General features: G+C 39.7%; 1 protein-coding gene across 3 annotated transcripts in view; it reads left to right on the top strand.

Moving 5' to 3' along the window:
* Positions 1-24,512, top strand: part of LOC138759070 (microtubule-actin cross-linking factor 1-like) — a 35,859-nt gene that overhangs the window by 659 nt on the left and 10,688 nt on the right. The window contains exons 1-7 of one of the 3 annotated variants that reach the window (XM_069928934.1): positions 3,525-3,581; positions 8,990-9,199; positions 13,467-13,695; positions 13,928-14,244; positions 15,108-15,275; positions 20,380-20,503; positions 22,054-22,149. In XM_069928934.1, coding sequence (XP_069785035.1) covers positions 9,122-9,199; positions 13,467-13,695; positions 13,928-14,244; positions 15,108-15,275; positions 20,380-20,503; positions 22,054-22,149 — 1,012 coding nt within the window. In that variant the 5' untranslated portion in view covers positions 3,525-3,581; positions 8,990-9,121. Of the gene's footprint in view, positions 1-3,524; positions 3,582-8,989; positions 9,200-13,466; positions 13,696-13,927; positions 14,245-15,107; positions 15,276-20,379; positions 20,504-22,053; positions 22,150-24,512 lie in introns of those variants that run through there. The other 2 variants (XM_069928932.1, XM_069928933.1) reach the window with 2 other exon arrangements.

Here is a 24,512-nt window from a genome sequence, read left to right as displayed (position 1 = left end):
TGGGTCCAGATAGTCTTATTTTTGTAAATTAAAATGAAAAACATTCTCTTTCCTTTCACAGGACAAAGGATCCCCAAGGTTTAAAGTGTAAATGATAAAACTGGAATTACTGGATATTTCAATAAGAACAGAAAAGGCTGGAAACTCCCAGCAAGTCAGGAGGTGACCAACCTGCTGACTATTTCCAACATTTTCTGTTGTTACATTTGAAGTATAATTATTTTTAATATTTCTTCTGGGAACAATTGGCTGTCAAAGGCAGGAATTAAATACTCTTTATTGTTTTGGGGTAGGGAGAGTTTAGTGCTTTTTTTAGGAAGGAATATATGGGTTGGCACAACATCAAGGGCTGAAGGGCCTGTACTATGCTGCAGTGTTCTATGTTCTGTGTTTCTGCCGTGGTGATTTAAGAGTAAATATTAACCAAGGACCCCCAGAAGAATGTGCCCTTTCCTTTGGTTTCTGCCCTGGAATGAGATGAGATGAGAGACTGGAGTCCTGGTTTTGTGGCTGAAATCAAAACAAGAGTGTTCTTCGTAAAGATGCACCAAGAATCTGTGGTTTGCCTTTCATCAAATTCAAGTCAGAAACCTCAGCCTTGAGTGTATAGGTGTGAAATCTGAATGTCTCTGGGGATTGACCCTGTGCCATGTGTTCAGTTGCAATGCCTTGGGCCAATCCTGAAAGGTGTTTTGCCTTGCTTTTTCCAGATACTTTTGTTCTGTTCACTGCCATGGTTCACATGACGCAGTGGATTTGAAAATAGTCATTAAGTTTTAACTGTGATTTTTACCTTCAAGACCACATGCTTGTTCTTGGTAAAATGTTTTTATTGAGTTGGAAGGTTGGAACAGTGTGGTGCATTATCAGGATATAAGGTTAATTGGGATAAGAGTGAAATGATGCTTTTGACAAGAATGGATTATGCAAACTGCAGAGATATTGTTACATTTAAGTGGTTGGATAAAATTAAGTATTTCGGGATAAATGTAGATGATAATTATAATCATTTATATGAGTTGAATTATAGACCATTATTACATTAAATTAAATAAGATTTAAATAGGTGGAAAGATTTACCGATAACTTTAATAGGGCGCTGTGTTGGCACAGTCTCTCATGGTGTATAACGCCACATGGCGGAGCAGCCATGGGAAGATGGCGCTGTCAAGGTTTTCTCCCTGCCTCAATTCACCTGCCCAGCGCACGCCTGGGGCAGCGATTCTGATATCACAATGCACGAGGTGACTGAGCTTAGGCTGCCCTTAAGAGGGCGCGGGCTGAATTTGAATAAAAACATCATTAATGGCTTTCAATGTGGTGGCTGAGTCTTTCTTGGTTGTGTCCAGCACGACAGTGTTTTAAAATGAATTTTTTCCCCCGTATTCAGTATTTTTGTCAATCAATTACATGTGGGATTCCTAAAAGGTTTTAAGGATTTCCATGTGCTGGGAAGATCTTTATTATGAAAAGGTAAATAGGCAAGAGTATCTATACAAAAATTGACTTGGAGTTTTATAATTACCACATTTTCAGGATTATTATGAAGCGGCACAATTCAAGTTTATTAATAGAATGGTTGGATCACAACAATCTTTACGTTGGGCTAAAATCCAAATGGCTCAGCTTCATGAACAAAGAATGCAACAGTTTATTTATAAATGGAATGCTCAACTATTCCAAAATTATCCTTTACCGGTGTTAAAACATTTCATGGAAATATGGTATCGGACCAACGTTGCTATTGGTGCTGAGGGCAAAATTTCGGCTAAAACCCTTTGTATTAAAATAAGCTTTGTATTAAAATAAATCACGTATTCCTGAATATTTGGGAAAAGAAAGGTATTATCTTGGCCGAAGATTGTTATGAAGCTGGAAATTTTGTTTCATATCAGTGATAGAATGAAAAAATGGATCAGGTCCATGCTTAGTAACTTTGTTACTAGATAATTCTGGACACAGTTTGAGATTACCTAGAAGGATGAGATTTGAATGTTTAATTATTGAAGGAGGGGAAATGGGATTGATTACACAAATGTATGCTTTATTACAAAATAAGATGCCTAAGTCGGATATTTATAAAGTGAGAAGTAAAAGGAAGGAGGATCTGTCGGTTTTAATTTCTCAGGATGATTGGATGACATTATGTGAGGACAGTGTGACTAAGCCAGTAAACGTTATATAAAGATTCGTTCATTATAATTTTATTCATCAACTTTACTTAACACCTGAGAAGTTGAAGAGGTATAGATTTATCTCTTTGGATATGTGTTTTCAATGTGGAGAATAGATAGGGTCTTTTTTACATTCAGTATGGTTATGTGATCAGGTGAAACCCTTTCTGAATGGAATTATGGAACTTTTGCAGGGGTTGTTTAAATTTAAGCTTTCATTAGAGCCGTTAGTATTTTTATTGGGACATATGAAGTAAAATGGAGTTTGGAAATGAAATTGGATACATTTCAAATTGCATTTGTTCAGTTGGAATAGGCAGTAGCGAGAAAATGTAAAGCTATAACCTGGAAAGATGAAATTGAATTAAGTATTCAGAGATGGCACATGGACTTGCAATCATGTATTCCATTGGAAAAGATAACTTACAATTTACGCCATCCGTCTACCATTTTTGTTAATGTGCGGGTCCCTCTGTGAAGTGTATGGGTCTAAATATGTCATGGTTGATTGGTGACATCAAACCCGACTATGATGGTTTGTTTCTTTAGTTTGAGGTTGTAGAGGATGGGAGGGAGCTAAGAGAGGGGGTGGGAGGGGGGTATATATGGGGGAAATTTTTGTATGTTAATATGATGTATTTTATTGTGGATTTTGAATTTAATTTTAAATAAAGTATACAAAAAGAAGATTACTTTGTAGACCACATGCTAATAGTTCCTTTCATTGTTGTTCAATAACATCTGATCCTTTCCTGCTTCTAAACTGTATTTCTGTGAAATCTCCACACAGCGGCTTCTCTGTGCATTTCCGGCACTACCTGATCCAATGCACTAATTGATAAGGTGGTGTCTGCAACCTATCTTAAGGAAGGCTGAGACGACCACAGATCGCTAGTGATTGTTGTTTACTTTCAAGCAAAGTTGGCTCGGCCAAGGGTTCTTCTCAGATCTCTGAATGTGCAGTGTGACAAGAGTTTTAGAGGTAGCTTGGAATGAATTACTCGAGCAGCTTCCACACACACACATTTGAAAAGCCAGAATTTTAGCAGGATTATTGCATCCTGCTTTTTGCAAAGGAGCAACAAAGTATCCACATACAGCTTGCCTAGGAGAGCATGTGGCGTTAGCAGGCAGAGTTAGAACAGCTTTGCTCTCAGAGAGGGAGGGAGTGAGAGAGAAGGAGTCAGAGAAATCTGTTCCAGAGGGACAAGCTGCCAAACTTTGGAAGGCTGCCTGGTCAAAGGAGAAGACTGATGGTCTGAAAGATGACCTGAAAGAAAAAGGATCATCCGGAGAACCCTGAAGGGGGAAAGTTCTGTCAGAAAGACAAATTAAGAAGAAATCAGTTGCAGATGCTCTGGAAATGGAATCTCTCTCTCTGAAAACCAGCAAGAGCCCTTCTGAGTGGTAACCATTTGTCTGTTAAACACCAAAGCTTGGTGAACTTTGTTAATGCTAATGTATGAGCACTGTTGCAAGAATTGCCTGCAACCAGGACTGTGATCCAAAGAACTTTTCTAATCTTCAATACACATTACACTCACCTGCACTTAGTATTTGAGGGCGGATTAAGTGGGTTAGGTAGGTTAAGTAATAAGTTAAAGTTCAATTCTGTTTTCATGTTCAAATAAAATTCTAAACTACTTTTGTTTAAATAACCCTGTGTGGTCGTGCATATCTATTGCTACTGGTTTTTGGGGTCATCTGGACTCCGTAACATTTTATGGGGGCTCATCCTTTAGGATTTGAACATTGCAGTTTCATGATTTATTAGTTGATTGGGATGTTTTTGCAGGCTATTTTTACAAGCTAACAGAAAGCTTGTGTCTGGAAAAACTGCAGCAATGGATGTTGATACATTTTTGTTACAACCATCACCTGCAGAACTGCAGAAGGTGAGAAAATAGGAACTGATGGCTATTTCTGAGGCATTGAAAATTGTTGAAGTTAAACATTGGATGAGAAAAGTACAAACGTAGAGGATTATAATAGTGAAATATTACATGTGAAGGAAAATTTGTTGAGGAAGACTCACAAAAGGACATTCCAGAATAATAGGCATTTTCAGAGAGCTCATGTGGACCAGATTAATAAACCTGTTCATAAGGTTAGGATGGAGCAGGATAGTAGGGCTGAAATAAAGTCTGGAGAAAATGTTCAGTAAAAAGATGAAGGAAAGGTAGGAAAGGACAGAACTTCTGTATTTATATGCCATTTGTGTAAGAAAGCTGGTCGTGTGACTGTCTAGTCTTGAAACAGAAAAGGTAAAAACAGGTTTAACCAGAACCATGTATACAGAAACAGTGGAATTTAAGGAGAGCAGAGGTGCATAACCTGATCAGTAGGTCATGGATGTTTTCAAGCCTTTTGTGTCAGAGGGCTTTGTCTCAATAAAGGAGGGAGAACCACAGGTTTCAGTTAACATTCTTAGAGATACTGAGGCTGCTCAGTCATTGTTGTTAGAAACCGTTTTAACTGTGGATCAAAGGACAGACACAGAGGAGACAACTTTGATTAAAGGTGTTGGAGATGAGGTAGGGTCAATATTGCTTCACAAGGTTGTGCTAAATTCAGAATTAGTCAAAGGAACTGTTGTAGTAGGAGTTACCCATGCAAGGTGTCTCGTTTTTGCTGGGGAATGATTTGTCAGAGAATAAAGTTGGGTCAGTTTTAAGATTGACAAATTGGCCTAGTAAGGATGTGGTTAGAGAGGATGGTGAGATATATCCTGCATGTGCGGTAACTAGGTCTGTGACTAAGAAAATGATGACAGCTGAAGATGATCCAGTTGGGGGAGTCACGTGATGGAGTAGTGGCCGGTCAGGGAATTCCAGCCCTCTCCGGAAAAGTTAAAAAAAAACGCACAAAACACAAAGGTACAAGATTAAAATTTAAAACAAACTAAAAATAAAGGTGAGAAGAAAATGGCAGCGAAGAGAGAAATGTCGAAAACAACGGGAAGAAGAGAAGAAGAAAGAACGTCGGAAGAAGAAGGTGAAGGCCTTACCTGTCCGAGGAGGCCCGCCGCGGAGAGAGAAGCCCGCTCCCTCAGGTCAGTGGAAGTCCCGGGTTCGGGACTACAAAAATGGCTCGCAGATCCGAGTAAAAGTGCGCAACCGCGCAAGAAAAAAAACACACTGACGGGAGGGGGAAACAGCTGCGGAGTCGATCTCCACAGCTGAGAGAGACACCTGCAGCACAGCAGCTGATGCAGAACAGAGACAATAACGACAACAAGAAAGAAGAAGGTAAAAAGAAAAGAAGGAAACAACAGATGGTCAATCCAGAGGAAGAAGAAGAAGAAGAACAGAAAGAAGTGGAAGAAGAAGAGAAAGGCAAGACAATGGATGTATCTTTTTTCAAAGAATATATGGAATCAGTGAAAGAATGGCAATTACAAGAATTTAATGAGATAAAAAGAAGAATTAAGAATGCAGAAGAAAAAATGAATAAAATAGAAATGGTCATATCAGAGATAGGAAAAAGAGTGGAGAATGTGGAAGAACGAGAAATAATCGTAGAAATGGAAGTAGAGGACAAAAGAGAAATTAGAAGAATCTAATAAAAAAGTTAAAGAGGCACATGAGCTGTAAGCTCAGAAGACAGATATAATGGAAAACTACATTAGAAGAAATAATATAAACAGGGTCCTAGGAAGACCAGAATTACAGGAAGAAATGGAAATAGAGAGGGCACATAGAACATTAGCCCCGAAACCACAACCGCAGCAAAAACCAAGATCCATTTTAGTAAAATTTTTAAGATATACAACAAGAGAAAATATATTGGAGAAAGCAATGAAGAAAATAAGAGAAGACAAAAAGCCACTGGAATACAAAGGTCAAAAATTTTTTTTCTAACCAGACATAAGTTTTGATCTCCTGAAGAAGAGGAAGGAGTTCAATACAGCAAAAACGATCTTATGGAAAAAAGGATATAAATTTATGTTAAAGTACCCAGCGGTACTTAAAATAGTTATTCCAGGGAAACAAAACAGACTATTCTCGGATCCAGAGGAAGCACGAAAATTTGCAGAACAACTACAAAACAAGCAGAGAGATGAAGACATGTAATGAGAGTAAAAATGACCACGAACTATATGTATGTGTGTATATGGGTATATGTATGTATATATTATATATATATATATATAATATATATATTATATATATATATATATATATATATATATGTAGATGTGTATGTATGTGTGTGTATACATGAATGTATACGTATTTAGAGGAAAATATATAGGGTATAGATAAGAATTAATAAGGGAATGAAAGGGAATAGAGGGAATAAGGAGGGAATTAAAAGAGTGACCTTTGTTACATATGAAAATTGAAATCTTTTCCGGTGGGGGGCTGGGTGGGGATGAGTTATGGTCACTGCAAAATCAGTTGACATTTGCGAGTGAATTCGCAAATCCAAATGGAGAGGGGAGATGTGTTTTCCCAACAAGAGATAAAGGGCAACTCAGGAGGGGGAGGGGAGAATGGGGTTAAAGAAGTTTTAAATAGGAGAATAAGGAAAATTTTTGATGTTTTAGAAATGTTGTCTTATAAAGTGTTCAAAACAAGAAAACAGAAATGGTTAAGAAGGAAAGGTGATGATGGAGAAACGGAAAGGGAAGATAAACAAAGTATGAAATGGCTATGTTGAACTATATGACTTTAAATATTAACGGAATACATAACCAAATCAAAAGGAAGAAACTGCTAAATTTACTGAAAAAAGAAAAAATTGATATAATATTTGTGCAAGAAACACATTTAACTGAATTGGAGCACAAGAAATTAAAGAGAGATTGGGTAGGACATGTAACAGCAGCATCGTACAATTCAAAAGCAAGAGGAGTAGCTATATTAATCAGTAAAAATGTACCAATTAAAATAGAAGAGGAAATAATAGATCCAGCAGGGAGATATGTAATGATAAAATGTCAGATATATTTGGAGTTTTGGAATCTACTCAATGTATATTCCCCTAACGAAGAAGATCAAAAGTTTATGCAAGATATTTTTTTGAAGATAGCAAATACGCAAGGGAACATATTAATAGGAGGGGATTTCAACCTTAATTTGGATTCAAATATGGATAAAACTGGGAAAAAAATTAACAGAAAGAACAAAGTAACCAAATTTATAATTAAATCGATGCAAGAAATGCAACTTTTGGATATATGGAGGATACAACACCCAAAGGAAAAGGAATATTCATATTATTCGGGTAGACATAAAACATACTCAAGAATAGACCTATTTCTGTTATCAGCTCGTAAGCAAGATAGAGTAAGAAAAACAGAATATAAAGCTAGAATATTATCGGACCATTCACCCTTGATATTGACAACAGAGTTAGAGGACATCCCTCCAAGAATGTATAGATGGAAATTAAACTCCATGCTACTTAAAAGGCAGGATTTTAGAGAATTCATTGAAAGACAAATTAAAATGTACTTTGAAATAAATACGGAATCAGTGAAAGATAAGTTTATACTATGGGATGCAATGAAAGCGTTCATTAGAGGGCAAATAATAAGTTATGTAACCAAGATGAAGAAGGACTCTAATCAGGAAACAGAGCAGTTGGAAAGGGAAATAGTATATATAGAAAAAGAATTAGCAATGAAGGAAGATACAACTAAAAGAAGAGAATTGGCAGATCAAAAAATAAAATATGAAACACTACAAACATATAAGGTGGAGAAGAACATAATGAAGACAAAACAGAAATATTATGAACTAAGGGAAAAAACGCACAAAATCCTAGCATAGCAGCTTAAGACAGAACAAGCTAAGAAAATGGTATTGGCATCAAGGAAAAAAGACAAACAAATCACATATAATCCAACGGAGATCAATGAAAACTTTAGAGAATTCTATGAACAATTATACCAAACTAAAAACGAAGGGAAAGAAGGCAAAATAGATGAATTTTTAACTAAAATTGAACTACCAAAATCACAAATAGAGGAATAAAATAAATTAACAGAACCATTTGAAATAGTAGAAATACAAGAGATAATTAAAAAAAACTACCAAATAATAAAACACCAGGAGAGGATGAATTCCCAATAGAATTCTATAAAACATTTAAAGATTTATTAATTCCTCCCCTCCTGGAAGTAATCAACCAGATTGACAAAACACAAAGCTTACCAGATTCATGTAAAACAGCAATAATTACAGTAATACCAAAGGCAGGGAAAGATCCACTCGCACCAGCATCATATAGACCAATATCATTACTTAACACAGATTATAAGATAATAGCTAAACTATTAGCAAACAGATTAGCAGAATATGTACCTAAAATGGTAAATCTAGACCAAACTGGATTTATTAAAAAAAGACGCACAACAGACAATATTTGTAAATTTATTAACTTAATTCATGCAGTAGAAGGGAGTAAAGCGCCAACAGTAGCAGTTGCTTTAGACGCAGAGAAGGCCTTTGAAATGAAAGGGGAGGGATTAGACGAAGGGGCCCGAGAAATGAAGGCAGTGTTAGGGAGACATGAGCAGGGAAATGATGAAGCGGAATTCCATTGATGCCCGTGTGTGTGTATAGAAGGCTGGTCTTTAGTACCATCCTTTTCGTAATGATCGAAGACTGGGCAAGACCACGTGTTGCCCATGTGCATATTCCGATGAAATGGTGTGGAATGGCCCCTGTTTATAAACAGGCATCTTCCACTCAAGTGGTTTCACATCCTCCTCAATCCCAAGGGTTTGCAAATAGATGAGGGAATATGGAATTGCTGCCAGGAAAGTACAACACGTCTTCAAACTAACAGGATTTTGCAATTTGTAGGAAACAACAGAAGATCACCTACAAAAACATAAGAAGACAGTAGGTGATCTTCTGAAATGGTTGGCAGTCGAGGGTCACTATGGAGTTCATATCACCGAAGACGAATTCTACGCATTAGGTGATGGTTTCCAGATGGAGGAAGAGGACGATGCGATGGGGTCATTTGCTGAGATGGGCGAAAGACTGAATGACCACCAGCAAGGCCTGAAGGTATGAACACTTCCAGGTGTTTTGGATAAGTGTATATTCGAACAATTGTAAAAATATTTTGGATTGGACTTTTCATCAGAACCTCTGATCAGTACAGATTTGATGAAAGGCGACTGACTAAATTTCACTTAAATAATGACTAACACAATTTCCAAATAATGTTGAATTGAATTTTGACGATCTTCTCCCAATCCTATTCAAAGATCTAGCAGATCCTCTTTCTAACTCAGTCCTACTTTCTGTTCTTTGCTCTGGCCCAGTCACGCAAGTGATGAGAGATGACGGGAATATGATTAACTCACTAGTGAAGGGGCAGTGATTGACGATGGTCACAGAGGCCCTTCACTAACAATCTCACCATGGCAGCTTCTTAACAAAAACTCTTCACCTCAGTAATGCAGTTTTCTCATATAATGTGGATATTGATGTTGTAAAGGAAAGAACCTCCTCCCCTATTTTGATAACTCCAGCACCCACTCATGTGATTAACTCTTTATAACCCATTGAATGGGCCATGCAAGCTATTCACAACCAAAAAGGGTTGAGGAAGCATACACCACCGGAATGAATTCTGGCGTAGCAACGTCACTGTTCGTCCACTCAACCAGGCCAGATCCTTGTGCAGATCTAGGGATTGGTTTGGAAAAGAGAGTGAGTAAGGCTACAACCCCTCACTACCACAATTTTCCTGTTGTTGAAGCAACTGTTGGTGACAGCAGGAGCAGAAAGATCCATCCCATGTTTCTCCAGGGGCTCCCTCAATTCTGATGTGTGGTAGCACCATTGTGCTAAATGGGATAGATTCAGAATAAATTGACAGCTGGAATCACAGTGGCCAAAAGGTACGATGGGCCTTTAACATTTGCAGCAGGAAAGTGTTACTTACCATCGTTAGTTCTCCCATTACAACCAAGACAAGTCATCACCATGGTTTAATAGGGAATGCAGATGCACATGAGGTGCCAGACTGATAATCTTACAACATTGGACAGTGGGCAGGCAATGCAGAAAAAAAAATAACATTCCAAAGACAGAATTAACCGCTGATGAAATTTGAGCTCTGTCATCCTTCCGGCTGGATCATGAACAGTAAACAGGAAAAGAGGGACCAAGGGTCTCCTCATTCTCAGTGGAGGTAGTCCTCAGCTTCTGAATAACAAAGTTGGGGTTAAGACACTTTCTAGCATGTTCCATCAGGTTCTTCCGACACCATCACAGAAATCACTTTCACCCCATTTATTTTACTTTGGAACACCAAGTGCAAATAGGACCAGACTCCATCACATTCGAAGTACTGAAGAAGTTCAGTCTAGATTTTTTTGCACCTCTTGTCACAGTTGATGCACTGACATCCTTCTGACAAAGTGGCAAATTCTTCTGGTATCTGGTCCATCTACCAAAAGCAGGACAGAGCCATACTTTAATAATCAGCTGCCCGATGGAAAGTGTGGCCCACACACTGTGACATAAAGTGGCATTGTTCACCAATAACCTGCATAATGGTACTTCATTTGGGTGTTGTCACATGACTCCAGGTCTCCTTCTCACTGTGGTCCTAACATAGACCAGCCATTTTGAGTACTGTAATTACCAAAGCAGATCAGAGGCTACCTGTCAAGCAGTAGGTGGCGAACCTTTGCTCCGCACTTGACTGGATGAGCACAATTCCCAAAGGGCCCAAGGACCCTAACAGCAGAGCAAAGCAGTTGGCTTGATTGGCCCTCCATTCATTCTCTCCACTGAGGTGGTCCTGTATCCTATCAACGGAGTGAACGACATCTACTCGACTCCAAGAATATGTCCAAAGAGGTGCCACCTGACATGGACAGGGACGTGCGGTAGGTCTGTAGGAACATTACTACCTGCTGATTCCCCTCCACACTCCTATCCCTTCTCAGGGGCTAAATTCAGAACTCCCAACCTTAAAACTTTGTAGAAAGAACTTGACAAGTAGCATGACAGCTATTCAAGAAGGTGGTCCATGATGACATTGCCGGCAGTGAGGCAGAACTAATCAGTTTGGGCCCTGGCAGGGACACCTGCATCTTGAAGTACTAATGTGAAAATGATAATTACCCAGAATGTTTTCACTAAAATGGGGATAGATTTTCATGTTTGTCATTCCTTAATATGCAGTGCTCAAGTCAGATTTTCATCGTTAAAAAAGAGCAAAGATCTTTAAACATTTACCAATTGGTGTTATCTTCTTTTCGTAAAGCATTGCTTAACATGTATGCAAATTATTGCCCTGTGTGTGCTTGACAGCCTGGTTTGTTTTGGAATAAGGTGACTTGAATAAAGTCTTGTCAAGTCCAAAGGATGTTGAACAAAATGGTAAAGATAAATACAATAAAGTCACTGTTATGTCTCTGTGTGGGAGGCTTCTTAAATAGCAGAAGTAAAATCTCTTCTGCTATTTGAATCTTGCATCTTCTTAGAGATGCAAGATTCAAATAGCAGAAGAGATTTTACTTATTAATGCCTTCCACCATGCCAGGAAATGTTCATACTCACATAGACATGCACCCCACATTGGTGCACGACATTTACGACAGTGAGACGGGTGTGTTATCTCGTTAGGATCATGTGAACTCTTTTGTAACTTCCTAGGAATACACCCTTCTCACTGTGGTAACCGTCGTGCACTACTGGGGGGCACCTATACATGAGTATGAGTGTGAACAGTTTCCTGAGATGGTAGAAGGCATCAGTAAGTAAACTCCCTTCTGTTATTTGAATCTTGCATCTCTAAGTTATTTAAGAATCCTCCCAGGTAACACGGAGACAAAACATGTTGGCAGTGGTCAAGAATAAAACTATAAAATGGATTGGAAGTGACTGAAATCTGACGGGGAAGAAGAGAAAAAGTACACCTGAAAATGAATGGCTGGTGCAACAGCAGTTCACCCAGTGATGGACGGGAGGCTGAAGATACTGTTGAATCGTTGAAAACGTTTCAGCAGATGTACAATTTAGCAGTGAAAAGCTATTTTAAAAATGCAACAGCGAGGAGAAGGTTAGTGCTATACATGTCTGGATAGGGGAGCCAGGCCGTGACTTATTTAATAGCTGAGAGCTTACGGGGTGGAGAAAAATGATCCAGAGCAGATATTTGCAAAGGTTGTTTCTCACCTTGAACTCAGCTCTAATCCTAGACTTGAATGCAATGAATTTCAAGGTTTTGTGTAAGAGACTGATGAGACTGTTACTAACTTCCTTACTACACCAAAAACTAATGCTGCAAAATGCAGATGGAAGGATATAGAGGAAAGATTAGCTGATCCACTAATATGCCCATCCTGAATGCAAAAGTCTCTTATAGGGAAGGATAGCTTGAAACTGGCCAAAGATATAGAAACAGGCAGAGTCTTCGAATCCACGAGGACACAAATGAAATCCCTATCAATGCAGACCCACCCACAGCAAAGTGAAGGAAGGGTTGATGCTATAAAAAATACAATCAGAAAAGTGCCACCCCCAGGACCTGTAGGAAGGGCAGCAGACAACACCCCTCCGTGACCAAAATGATTGCCCCGCATATGGTTCTGAATGTGGAGCCTACGGCATAGCAAACCACTGGGCGAAGATGTGCAAGTCTGGGGTGAAGGAAACAGTGATACCAGTGAAGAAAAAAAGACAAGAAGATCCACCATCTCTTGAAACTCTTCACACACTCATATACATAGACATCCACCCCACAGTGGTGCACGACATTTACTACAGTGAGAAGGGTGTATTCTTACACAGTTACAAATTAGTTCACATTCTCCTGACTAGATCACAGTCAACTCTAGTTAGATTTCACGTGTTCTCTTTTAAATCATGAAAGAATATTAAATCCCTGAATGGAAAGATAAGGATGAGATCATTCAAATGACAAAAGTTTAATGTGCTTAAGTTTAAAGTAAGTCTGTTTGACGGGGAAGGGACTGTGTACAAATACTGAAGGAGAGGATTTATTTTCTTGTCAGTCAAATTAAATATGGAATATATTCTATTCCATCTCAGCAGGATTCATCCTTTGACACAAGCAAAGAATTGTAGATCACGGTAGTTGATTAAACCTCCGAAAGGATAAAACCGTTTAGGTTTCTTGACTTGAAATACGTTTCCTATGTGTATTTAAGGGTGTTTTGGTACCCTGATTTTTAATAAATTGGGAAACCTGAATATTTTATTTCAATTGCAAATGCAATAAATAGAAACCTTACCTCCCCCAAGACAACTTGGAGCAATAAAAATGAACCTAGGATTGTTTCTTTTCTAGGAACATCACCAAAAGTTGTCCCGGAAAGAGCAAGAGTTGGTTTTGGCCACAGAGGCAGCTCAGACTTTCCTGGAACAAAATGTCCAGGACCCTTTGCGAGACGAGGAAGTTGCACTGCAGGAGATCTTGAATGTCTTGATGGAGGAGTACGAATCCGCTTTATCAAGTGCAGATTCTCAATTAAACGTGATTGAGGATCTGCATCTAGAATTGCAGAAGTTCCGAAAAGGTGAGAGAAAGTATTCATTTATTTTCCAGATTACTATAAAATACTATTTACTGAGAGTTGAAAAGAATTCTAAGTAAGACAACAGAAAGCTACATGTGGTTTGGAATAACCCCAACTTGTAATTATTACAGGATCCTGTCAATGTATCAAAGTCTAGATAATCTGGTATTTTTTGACCATTTTGAATGCTTTAAAACATTTAACTATTTGACCATTATATTCCTTTAAACAGATCACGATGAATTTGAAACATTCATGAGTCATTTGGAGAAGGAACTAACAAAGATTAAAGCTGGGGAATTTGACTCCACGTCATTGACATTCAAACTTAAGAAGCAGCAATTCCTCTTCAAAGATCTTCAATTTCACAAAGGGGATCTAAGACACCTCAGACGATCTTGGAAAAGTGTCATCGATGCTGCCTTTCACTTTGAAATCAGGAATGCAATTGAAAGCTACAAGATCCAAATTGATCCTGATGCCATAAGCCAACATGTGGAGGAGACGGTTGAGAGCGCCGATGCTCGCTTCAACACACTTCGATCAGAAGTATGACATATCTTCATTTTTTTTTTAGATTAATAGCATTTAAACTCCAATTTTACTTAAGATCAGTAACTTGAGAGCATTTTGATAGACTGAGCAACTTGTGTAAGTTTTAGTCTTAGAAGAGTGGCTCTGGAAAAGGTTTGCGGCTGTTATTAATAATACCCATGAAGAACAGGAACAATGATTAAATCTTTCCAGTATTGTGGAGCTCTCTTGGTGGCCGAACTCACTCAAGTTGGACAGAGACCATTGCAGAAAATAAGTCGTGATCTCATTTCCTTTTAATAAAATCAAATGTCGAACAGATCATAACTGGCGAAGATTTTCCAGACTGGCCTCCCACGTGTATTTGTCACTGAACAAGGTGTAATGTGTCCAATCCACAAAGGTCACATCGCTGGTTCAATATTCCTAAACTCAACGGTGAGGCTTGAATGGCATAACAGAAATGCAGCGTGTTCGGCTGGAACAAGCCCAGCCCCAAAAGAATTTCTGTCTAATCTTCACTGACACACTAAATTTGTGAAGGTTTTCAATGCTTCTGATATATTCCTGACTATCAGTTTATTTTGAAAGCAAACTCAAAATATTAATTAAAAGATTTATTGACATAATAAGAAAATGGAACAGTACGGCAGGGTAACAGGCATTTCACCTTTGGTGAGAAGTGAACATTGCCTTTTTGTCTGTGACCCTCAAAAAACTTGATGCAGGGAACAAAAAAATTATAGTTGGCATAAGTGATGGACCAGTAATGTATCGCTTGACTCATTTTGGATCGATTGGACACTCGATATTTGATAGCATCACAAAATCGTACATTTTAAAAATCCACATACTCATTCATTTCTTTCACTCTATAGTGCATTGGACTTGGAACCCGTCTTGGCAAAAAGTTGTTTGAACAATGGCAAGAGAAGGCAGATGAGCTGCGTTTGTGGCTAGAGAGAATTGAAACAGAAAGACGAATGGTTCAGCTGGAGGCCATCTCTAATCCAGAAATCTTGCAGCAAGAACTTGAAAATGTCATGGTAAATTAAAGTTGTTATTTCATAAATCACTGTGTAATGTTGCTTAATCTAATTTACGAGTAGAATAATTAATGCTTTGAACTAATGTTAATGTGCACATCCAATAACAGTGGTGAAGGCCACATGGGAGGTTGTAAGTTTGGCACCTGAAATAGGAAGTTGAGCTCCATTCATTCCACCTTGATCAGGTTTTAATGGGAGCCTGATGAAGATCCAACAGCCAATTTGCTTCCAGATGGTGGGGGCAAGATTGGAAACTGTAACAAAGAAGCCAAACAGTTCTGCTCTCATTGTGTGTCTATTTTCAGTATGGGTTTCCTCAGACCTTATCCATGTTTAATGGGGGCCTGGTGACTAAGGATATGGTGGCAGAATTTTGGATGACCTCCAAGATTATAACAGCAGAGCAAAAAATCTCAGCAAATCATTAATGGAATCATCAGGTGCAGAGACGATAACTCCATAGATGGGGGTTTCAGGAACAGGGGAAGGGAGGTGGGAGGAAAGTGGTGATTTGGAGCACATTTGGAGGTAAGATTTGTTTGCAAAGTGGCAGAGATTGATTTATTCCAAAGAAGTATTCAAACCATAGAACCTTACAATATTACAGAACAGAAACAGGCCCCTTTGGCCCTTCTTGTCTGTTCCGAACCCTTTTTCTGCCGAGGCCCTCTGACACACCCAGTCCATAGCCCTCCATACCTCTCCCATCCATGTACCAGTCCAAATTCTTTTCAAATTAAAAATTGAGCCCACAGTCACCACTTCAACGGACAGCTTGTTCCACTCTCCCACCTCTTCACTCTGTGTGAAGACGTTCTCCCTCATGTTCCCCCTAAATTTATCCCCTTCACCCTTACCCCATGTCCTCTGGTTTGTATTTCACTTGCTCTCAGTGGAACAAGCCTACCTATATTTACTCTGTCCTCCACATCATTTTAAATCTCTCTCTCAATTCTTCCCTCATTCTACACTCCAGGGAATAAAATCATAACCTGTTTAACCTTTTCCTACAACTCTGCTCCTGACGTCCAGGCCACATCCAAGTCAATCTCTGCACAATTGCCATCCTTCCTGCAGTTAGGTGATCCAAACTGCACACAATAATCCAAATTGGGTCTCACCAATGAAAATTAGACTTTATCCTTTGATTGATCAAGGTCAATGTGCCAAAAGTTCTCTTTGCAACCCTATCCACATGTGACACCATTTTCAGAGAATGAGGTGTCTGTATTCCCAGATCCGTCTGTTCTATCATACTCCTCACTGCCCGACTGGTTACCATGTATGTCCTTTCTTGGCTTGTCCTTCCAAAATGCAACACCTCACACTCATCTGCATTAAATTCTATCTTCCATTTTTCAGCCCATGTTTCCAACAGGTCCAGATCCCTCTGCAAGCTTTGAAAACCTTCTTTGCTGTCCACAACACCTCCAATCCTAGTGTCACCTGCAAACTTGCTGATCCAATTTACCGCATTATCAACCAGATAGCCTTTCTATCTTCATTGAGGATAACTTCATTGAGGATTTTTCTTGCATTTTCTATACTCTTCAAGCACCTCATTTGCTCTGTGATGTCTATACCTGCTGCACACCTCTCTACTTCCAAATGATTCCTAAGCCTGTTAATCTTGACAGGAACATGCAAAGTCTGTACTTTCCAAATTTCACCTTTGTAGGTCTTCCACTGACCCCGCATATACTTTTCCAGGTCAACACCTTCTCAATCCTTTCTCATTTCCTCAAAATTGGCCTTTCTGCAATTTAGAACCTCAATCCGAGTCCCAGACCTATCCTTCTCCATCATTAACTAAACTAATGGCATCATGTTGACTGGAGTTGATGTTTGAGGAATTGGAATTTGAATCAGAAAGACAAATCACTAGTTCCAGTTTTGCTTTTCTGAAGTGGAGGGCTTTTCTGCTCATGCAGTCAGAGAAAAGTCGGACCATTTATTGCAGTAAATGGCCTGGGATTGATGGTCATGGAGAAAAGCTGTGGTCGAGAGGAGTCACGTGATGGAGTAGTAGCCCTCTCCAGAAAAGTCGGGAAAAACAAAGGAAAACACAAAGGAACAGAAATAAAAGTTACAGAAAAGTGAGTATAAAGGTGGAAAGAAGATGGCGACTAAAAAAGAAAAATTGAAAGCAACGGTAAGAAGAGAGGAAGAGAAGACAAAGGAGGAAAAAGGTGAAGGCCTTACCTGTCCGAAGAGGTCCGCTGCGGAGAGAGAAACTCGCTCCCTCAGGTCGGTAAATAATGGACTACAAAAATGGCTCGCTGAGCCGAGTAAAAGTGCGCAACCGCGCATGCGCGAGGAATCGCGCATGCGTGATGCGAATGAAAAAAACACACCGACGGGAGGGGGGACCAGCTGGGGTGTCGATCTCCACAGCCGGCAACGACAGCTGCAGAACACCTGCAGCAAGAAGAGACCACAGAAGACAATAGAAACAAGAAAGAAGAGAAGGAAAGGGCAAAAAAGAAACAACAGATGGCCAACCCAGAGGAAGAAGAAGAGGAAGAGGGAGAGTACAGTGAAATAGAAGAAGAAAAGAAAGGCAAGATAAAGAAGGTACTTTCTCTTATTAAAGGATACATGGAGTCATTTAAAGAATGGCAAACACAGGAATTTAATGATTTAAGAAAAAGAATAAACAACACAGAAGAGAAAATGAATAAAATAGAGATGACCTTAACAGAAATGGGAAAGAAAATGGACAAGATGGAAGAGCGGGCAGTAGCAGCAGAAATGGAGGTAGAAGACTTAAAAAAGAAATTGGAGGAATCTAATAAAAAAACTAAAGAGACACAAGAACTACTAGCTCAAAAAATAGATACAATGGAAAATTATAACAGAAGAAATAACATAAAGATAGTGGGCCTTAAGGAAGATGAAGAAGGCAAGAATATGAGGGAGTTTATAAAAGAGTGGATCCCTAAGACCCTAGGATGTCCAGAACTACAGCAAGAAATGGAAATAGAAAGGGCACATAGAGTATTGGCCTCTAAACCACAACCACAACAAAAACCAAGATCTATTGTAGTAAAATTCCTAAGATATACTACAAGAGAAAAGGTACTGGAGAAGACAATGGAAAAAGTAAGAGAGGGCAAAAAACCACTGGAGTATAAAGGGCAAAAAATCTTCATTTATCCAGATATAAGTTTTGAACTCCTAAAGAAGAGAAAAGAGTTCAATACAGCAAAGACGATTTTATGGAAGAAAGGGTATAAATTTATACTAAAGCATCCAGCGGTATTGAAAATATTTATTCCAGGACAACAAAACAGACTATTCTCGGATCCAGAAGAAGCACGAAAATTTGCAGAACAATTACAAAAATAGACTGAGGGAGGAAGACGGGTAATGAGAGTAAAAATGATCACGATTGATATGTATGTGGGTAAAGACAAAAATAGACTGAGGGATGAAGACGGGTAATGAGAGTAAAAATGATCACGATTGATATGTATGCGGGTAAAGAGGTATAAGAGTGAATAGAGACAATGTGCATACGTGAATGTATCTGTACTTAGAGGAAAATATAGATAGTATAGACAAGAATTAATAAGGGAAGGTAATGGAATAGAGAGAATAAGGAGGGAATTAAAAGAGTGACCTTGGTGACATATGAAAAGTGAAATCTTTTCTGGGGGGGGCGGGGTGGGGGGAAATAGCGGTCACTGCAAAATCAGTTGACGCTTGCGAGTGGATTCGCAAATCCAAATGGAGAGGGGAGATGTGGTTGTCCGACAAGGGATAAAGGACAACTCAGGAGGGGAAGGGGAGATTGGGGATAAATAAGATAGAAATAGGAGAATAAGGAAAATGTTGGATGTTGTAGGAATGTTGTCTTATAAAGAGTTGAAAATAAGAAAACAGAAATGGAAAAGGAGGAAAGGTAATGATGGAAAAACGGAAAGAGAAGATAAACAAAATATAAAAGGGCTACGCTGAACTATATGACTTTAAATATTAATGGAATACATAACCAAATTAAAAGGAAGAAACTACTAAATTTAAATGAATAAATGTATTCCATTAGAAAAAATAACATATAGGTTAAGAAATAATATTGAAATATTCGAACAAGTATAGGAGCCTTACATTAAATACAATAGTGAGAACCTACCGGGGACAAACATTACCTAAGTTGATGGAAGGAGAAGGAAAGAAAAGAATGGACTCAGTAGAATTTCTGGTGTATTTTTGTTGAATGACAACATTGTCTGACTGGCTTAATGCAACCTAGATTGTATACCTAAAATGGATGAGGGGGGGTGGTGGGGGGGTGGCTTGGGAGGAGGGGGGGGGAGAAAAAGTCACTGTATATGTGTGAAAAAGAAATAGTGTATATCATGGCTAATGTGATTTAGGGTGTGAAAAATAAAAAAAATTAAAAAATAAAAGAGAAAAGCTGTGGTCCATTAAGTGCTCGTGGGAATAGGAGTTGCAAATGGGTCAGATTGCTGAGGGAGAACACATATTTACTTTTGAAGGATGATGGATTGGGGAGAGGGGTCATCCGGAGTAAAAGTAGACGGACAGGCCGAAAAGCGATAATGCAGAATAACCCTCTGCAGCCAAATCTATGTCCATTAGTGGTGAAAAGCCAAATGAGTTCTTCAGCATTATTTTATCAATGCTGATGTAAATCTAAGCATCAGAACATTTTTAAATATTTTCTTGTGACCTTGATGGTTTGCAAAGGGACTTCAGGGCCGGTCAAGAGATGTAGACAAGATAAAGATGATGAGCTCAACAGAATCAGAAAATGCTCAAACATCAGGCGTATTAAATACCTCGAAGCATTAATGAGTAATGAGTAATGATCAATAGAAAGTTTGAGCTGGTTGTTTGAGAAAATTCCAATATCCTGTGGTTATTGGGTCCTTGAAAATGTTCGCCTCCTCACCCCAAAGCAGGCCAGAGAGTTGTTGGTATTTATGATAATTTATAGAATCGTCTTCACAGGCTGTTTATCTCATTGACCCCAAGACAATATCGAAATTAACCAAAGTATCGGCGAATCTAAGATATACAGAAAGAAATATTAATTTTATTGTGAATGAGTCATTGTGTCATTTTGAAATCACAGGTCCTTCAGGGAGAAATTTCTGAACATGAAGATGGTGTCGAAAAGTTACAGGAGGCAGCAAAGTGCCTGCTGTCCTTGAGCATTGACGTTGTTCCAAATGTACTCCAGCTTCGAAAGACCACAGGTACCATTTCAACATTTGCTGCTTAGATCAAAAAATGGTTCTCTAATTCCAACAAATACAAGTGATGCTTCCAGCTGGAAAATTAGACATTTTCAAAATGTGCAAATTACCAGTGGGGACCCACCAACCTCTTTGAACTATTCTAAAATATTTCTTGCAATTGATTGGATTTCAAATGTTGAATCATCTTTACCTAGCACGTCATAAATAGGCTATCATTTCATAAAAAGCTCTGAAAACTCTAAAATTAATGGAAAGACCATTTACTAAAGAACTGTGCACACTTCAATAAATGTTTGAATAAAATGCAGTATTTAAGAAAGTTCAATAGAACTTTCTCCAGTGAATTGTGGACAGTGATTCAGACTCGTAGGCCAGAATCACAATAGTATTGTAAAATGTGTGTTTATTGAATGAAATTTCTGCTCAAGTGGTGCATCTTAGAAGTGTTGGGTCTTATAAAATTGTTGCATTGAAGGTACTGAATTGAGAACCATACTTGGAGCGTTGGAAATGAAAATGACGGCAAATGGGAATTCTTACAGTGAATTCGTTGAAAGTGATGCTCTGCGATTATTTAATAAAGCAGTCAGGCTCCAGTCATGCATACTTGTCCGTGGCTCATCAATTGAAGAGGAGATTGAATGATTGGAAACCAGATATCTTCCAATCATAGAAACAAGACTGGAAATAGGAAACAAATGTTACAATATGCCAGCATGACGGTGAAGTCACGAGCTCCATCGAAATGTTAATGTTGCTTTTCTTTTTTTCCAGATGCTCTATCAGCTCATTTATTTTTCTACATTTTTGTTTTCTTTCCTAAATCTCAGAAATTCTATATTTTCTGAAGAGTGTGTTTGTCTTGTTGATCAGTTATTACTAGAAATAGAGGGTATGTAGAAATGGTAGAAGGTTAAGCAGCGGCCATTTACCAAGTGTGAACATCTGGCAAACATGCAGCCAAGGAAGTGTTTAGGGCTGTGATGTCTCAAAGACCCCCCAATGAGAGGGGATTTCTCATGCTGTGCTGGGAGGGCACTGAAGATCCATGCATCTGAGCACCCGAAGGGCGGGATACAGTTCTGGTGAGAACGGTTGCAGCTGCTCTCAGAGTCTTCTCTATTCAGCTTTGATTGTTGTTCCTGCTCCTCCACGGCCCCAGCTCCCCCCCACTTCACCTGCTCCTCTCGATGAGTAAAAGGCCTTGAATTCAACATGTTTTCAACAAAGAGTTGCACAACTGTCCCTCTCTTTCTCTCTCCATTTCCTTTTGCAAATGTCCCTTCCTTTTCACTGTTCCTCATTTCACTCGTCTGCTATTTCACGCTGATTCCCTCCAAACTTTTTTCATTCCTTGCTCACATTTTTGCCCCTACTTGTTGCTCGTCATCTTCTGTTCTGCATTGCTTTAAATATTACTAAACCCACAGTTCTCCTTTCTCCAAAACAAAAAATGTGATTGTTGGGATGAAAACACCGGAACCTTGTGGTAAATCTTTGAAGACACTTTTAAATGTATGTGTAACAGAACCTTGTGTTCATTTTAGCTACCATCGAACAGAGATTCCAGCTTTTGCGTGAGGAAACATCAGAGCAGAAGAGGACATTGGAACGGAGAAATGTCCAAGTGGAAGATCTCGAAGGTTTACTTTTACCTGGCACTTCTCACCACTGCGATTTTGGAAATGTTTTATTTCTGGATTGATGAAGCAGGGTCGTTGACCTAGTTGAGAAACATTGCTATTTTGCTCACATAACTGGTCCCTAATAGCAATGATGCTGGTCTCTAATGATGTTGATTGCAAGATAAATCTTGGCTGGGACAATTACAGTCCGGATACAGGACTTCTCGGCCCCTCGAGTCCACACCGATTTAAGTGAGCTCCTCTAGCCCCACTTACCCACTCCCTGTCCGTATCCCTCCAATCCCCTCACATCCATGCAGCTATCCAACTTGTTCTGAAATGACACAAGAAGTTACATCCCAGACCCTGGCACCAGGGAGACAAACTACCAATCTGTTTCCTTAATCGTATCCACAGAATCCCCAAATTGTCCTCCTGACCATCGAATCCCCTATAACTATTACCCTCCTCTTCCTTTCCCTACCCTTTTGGGCAACAGAGGCCGACCTTATGCCAGAGATACAGCCACTGATTCCTTCCCCAGCCTGAATGTTCCTCAAGGAGGAGTACCATTTGTTGAGTGCTTCAGTCACAGGGGCCCCCTCCTGTATCTGTCTCTTCCCTTTTCCCTCTCATAACTGTAATCCACTGATCCTCCTCCTGTGGCCCTGTTGAGACCACCTGGCTATAGCTCCTATCTATGACGGCCTCACTCTCACTGACCAGGTCGAGGTCATTGAGCTGCAGCTCCAATTCCCTAACACGGTCCCTGAGACACTGCAGCTCAGTACACCTAGTGCAATTGTGGATGTCCAGGAGGTCGAAGACTCCAGGACCTTTCACATCTGACACTGAAAAGAGCAAACTGCTCTCACACTCAACCCTTCTCTCTCCCCCTCACCTTAGAAAGAGAAAATAACAAAAAAATATAGTCTTACCTTAATCTAGATACTCGACCTCAGCCCCTACACGGTGAAGCCTCTCGAGCCAAAGCCTCGAAGCCCCACTCTTTCACCAGGCCACTCTCTCATTGGGCCACTCCTCTCTGGCTTCTCCTTTGCCTTTCCCTCCTTTTATTGGCCTTGACCAATTAAACCTGTCACTCTCAACTCGCTCCTCCTCCGAACACTGCCCAAACTCTGGTCTCCATCTCCTCCGACTCGCTGCTCGAACCGACTATCGTATCTATTGTACGATAGAATCTTGTATGTTCTTTAAAAACCATATAGGATGTGGTTTAAGGTCTCATCCAAACCAATTGCATCCACTCATGCAATTTGATTTCACTACTTCCCCAATGTGCCATTTAGAAATGCACAGAATGACGTGGATGTTGCTTCTCTTCACCATCTGAAACAAGTAAATGGGTTCTTACTATTAAAGCTCCTGCCTCGCATGTTCGAAGTTTGAAAAAGATCAAAGCTGGTGCATAGTTTCATGCATCCACAAGTGTATAAAAAATGGGTTGTGGCAAATCATCGGCAATTATCCATGCCTGCTGCATCCAGGCATATTTGAAGATTGGAGCACGACTGCAACGCCATGTCAACTGTGGCGGATTAACTACCACTCCAGGCAGAGCTTTAGTAAAGCCCCCCTAACCTTGCCTCCCTGCCCCACTCTTTGCTGAATCGAATAAAGTGACATTAAGTTACTTTAAATAACATATTAGGGGTCTCCAAAGTAGTCGATATCGACCCTTGGTGAAGGGGTGGGGGGGGTGGGTTGGAGAGGCAGCAGCGTGACCCAGATGTGTGGGGGGGGGTGAGACAGCAGCACCACTCACGTGGGCAAGGAGGGAGATAGACAGCAGCGCGACTCGGGTGGTTTGGAGAATGGTAAATGGAGTCCCCTTGTTTAAAAAAGGTAATAGGGAGAATCTTGGGAATTAGGGTTAGTCTTACATTATTGGTGAGTAAACTAATGGAAGGGATTCTTAAGGATGGGATCTATGAAGATCTGGAGAAATACACTCTACTCAAGGATAGTCAGCATGTCTTTGTGAAGGCAAGCTTGGGCCTCACAAATCTAACTCAGTCTTTGGAGGAGGTTACAAAAGAAATTAATGAGGGTAGGGTGATAGATGTGGTCTACGAGGATTTTAGCAAGGCATCTGACAAGGTCAGTCACAGGAGACTCCTTCAGAAAGTCATGAGTCATGAGATGAGCGAAAAATTACCTGCATGAAATAAAAGCTGTCATGTCGGAAGAAAGCAGAGAGTCGTAGTGGAAAGAAAGTATTCTGCCTGGAGGTTGGTGCTGCAGGGATCTGTTCTGCGACCCCTAGTCTTTGTGATTTTCATGTCACCTGGATGAAGAGGCGGATGGATAGGTCAGTAAGTTTGCGGATGTCACGGAGGTTGGTTTGGAGGAGTTGTGGA

This window comes from Narcine bancroftii, chromosome 3, assembly GCF_036971445.1.
Source record: "Narcine bancroftii isolate sNarBan1 chromosome 3, sNarBan1.hap1, whole genome shotgun sequence".
Classification (NCBI taxonomy): Eukaryota; Metazoa; Chordata; class Chondrichthyes; order Torpediniformes; family Narcinidae; genus Narcine; species Narcine bancroftii.
Note: the sequence above shows the minus strand (reverse complement) of the source record. Positions and strands in the feature narration are given on the sequence as shown.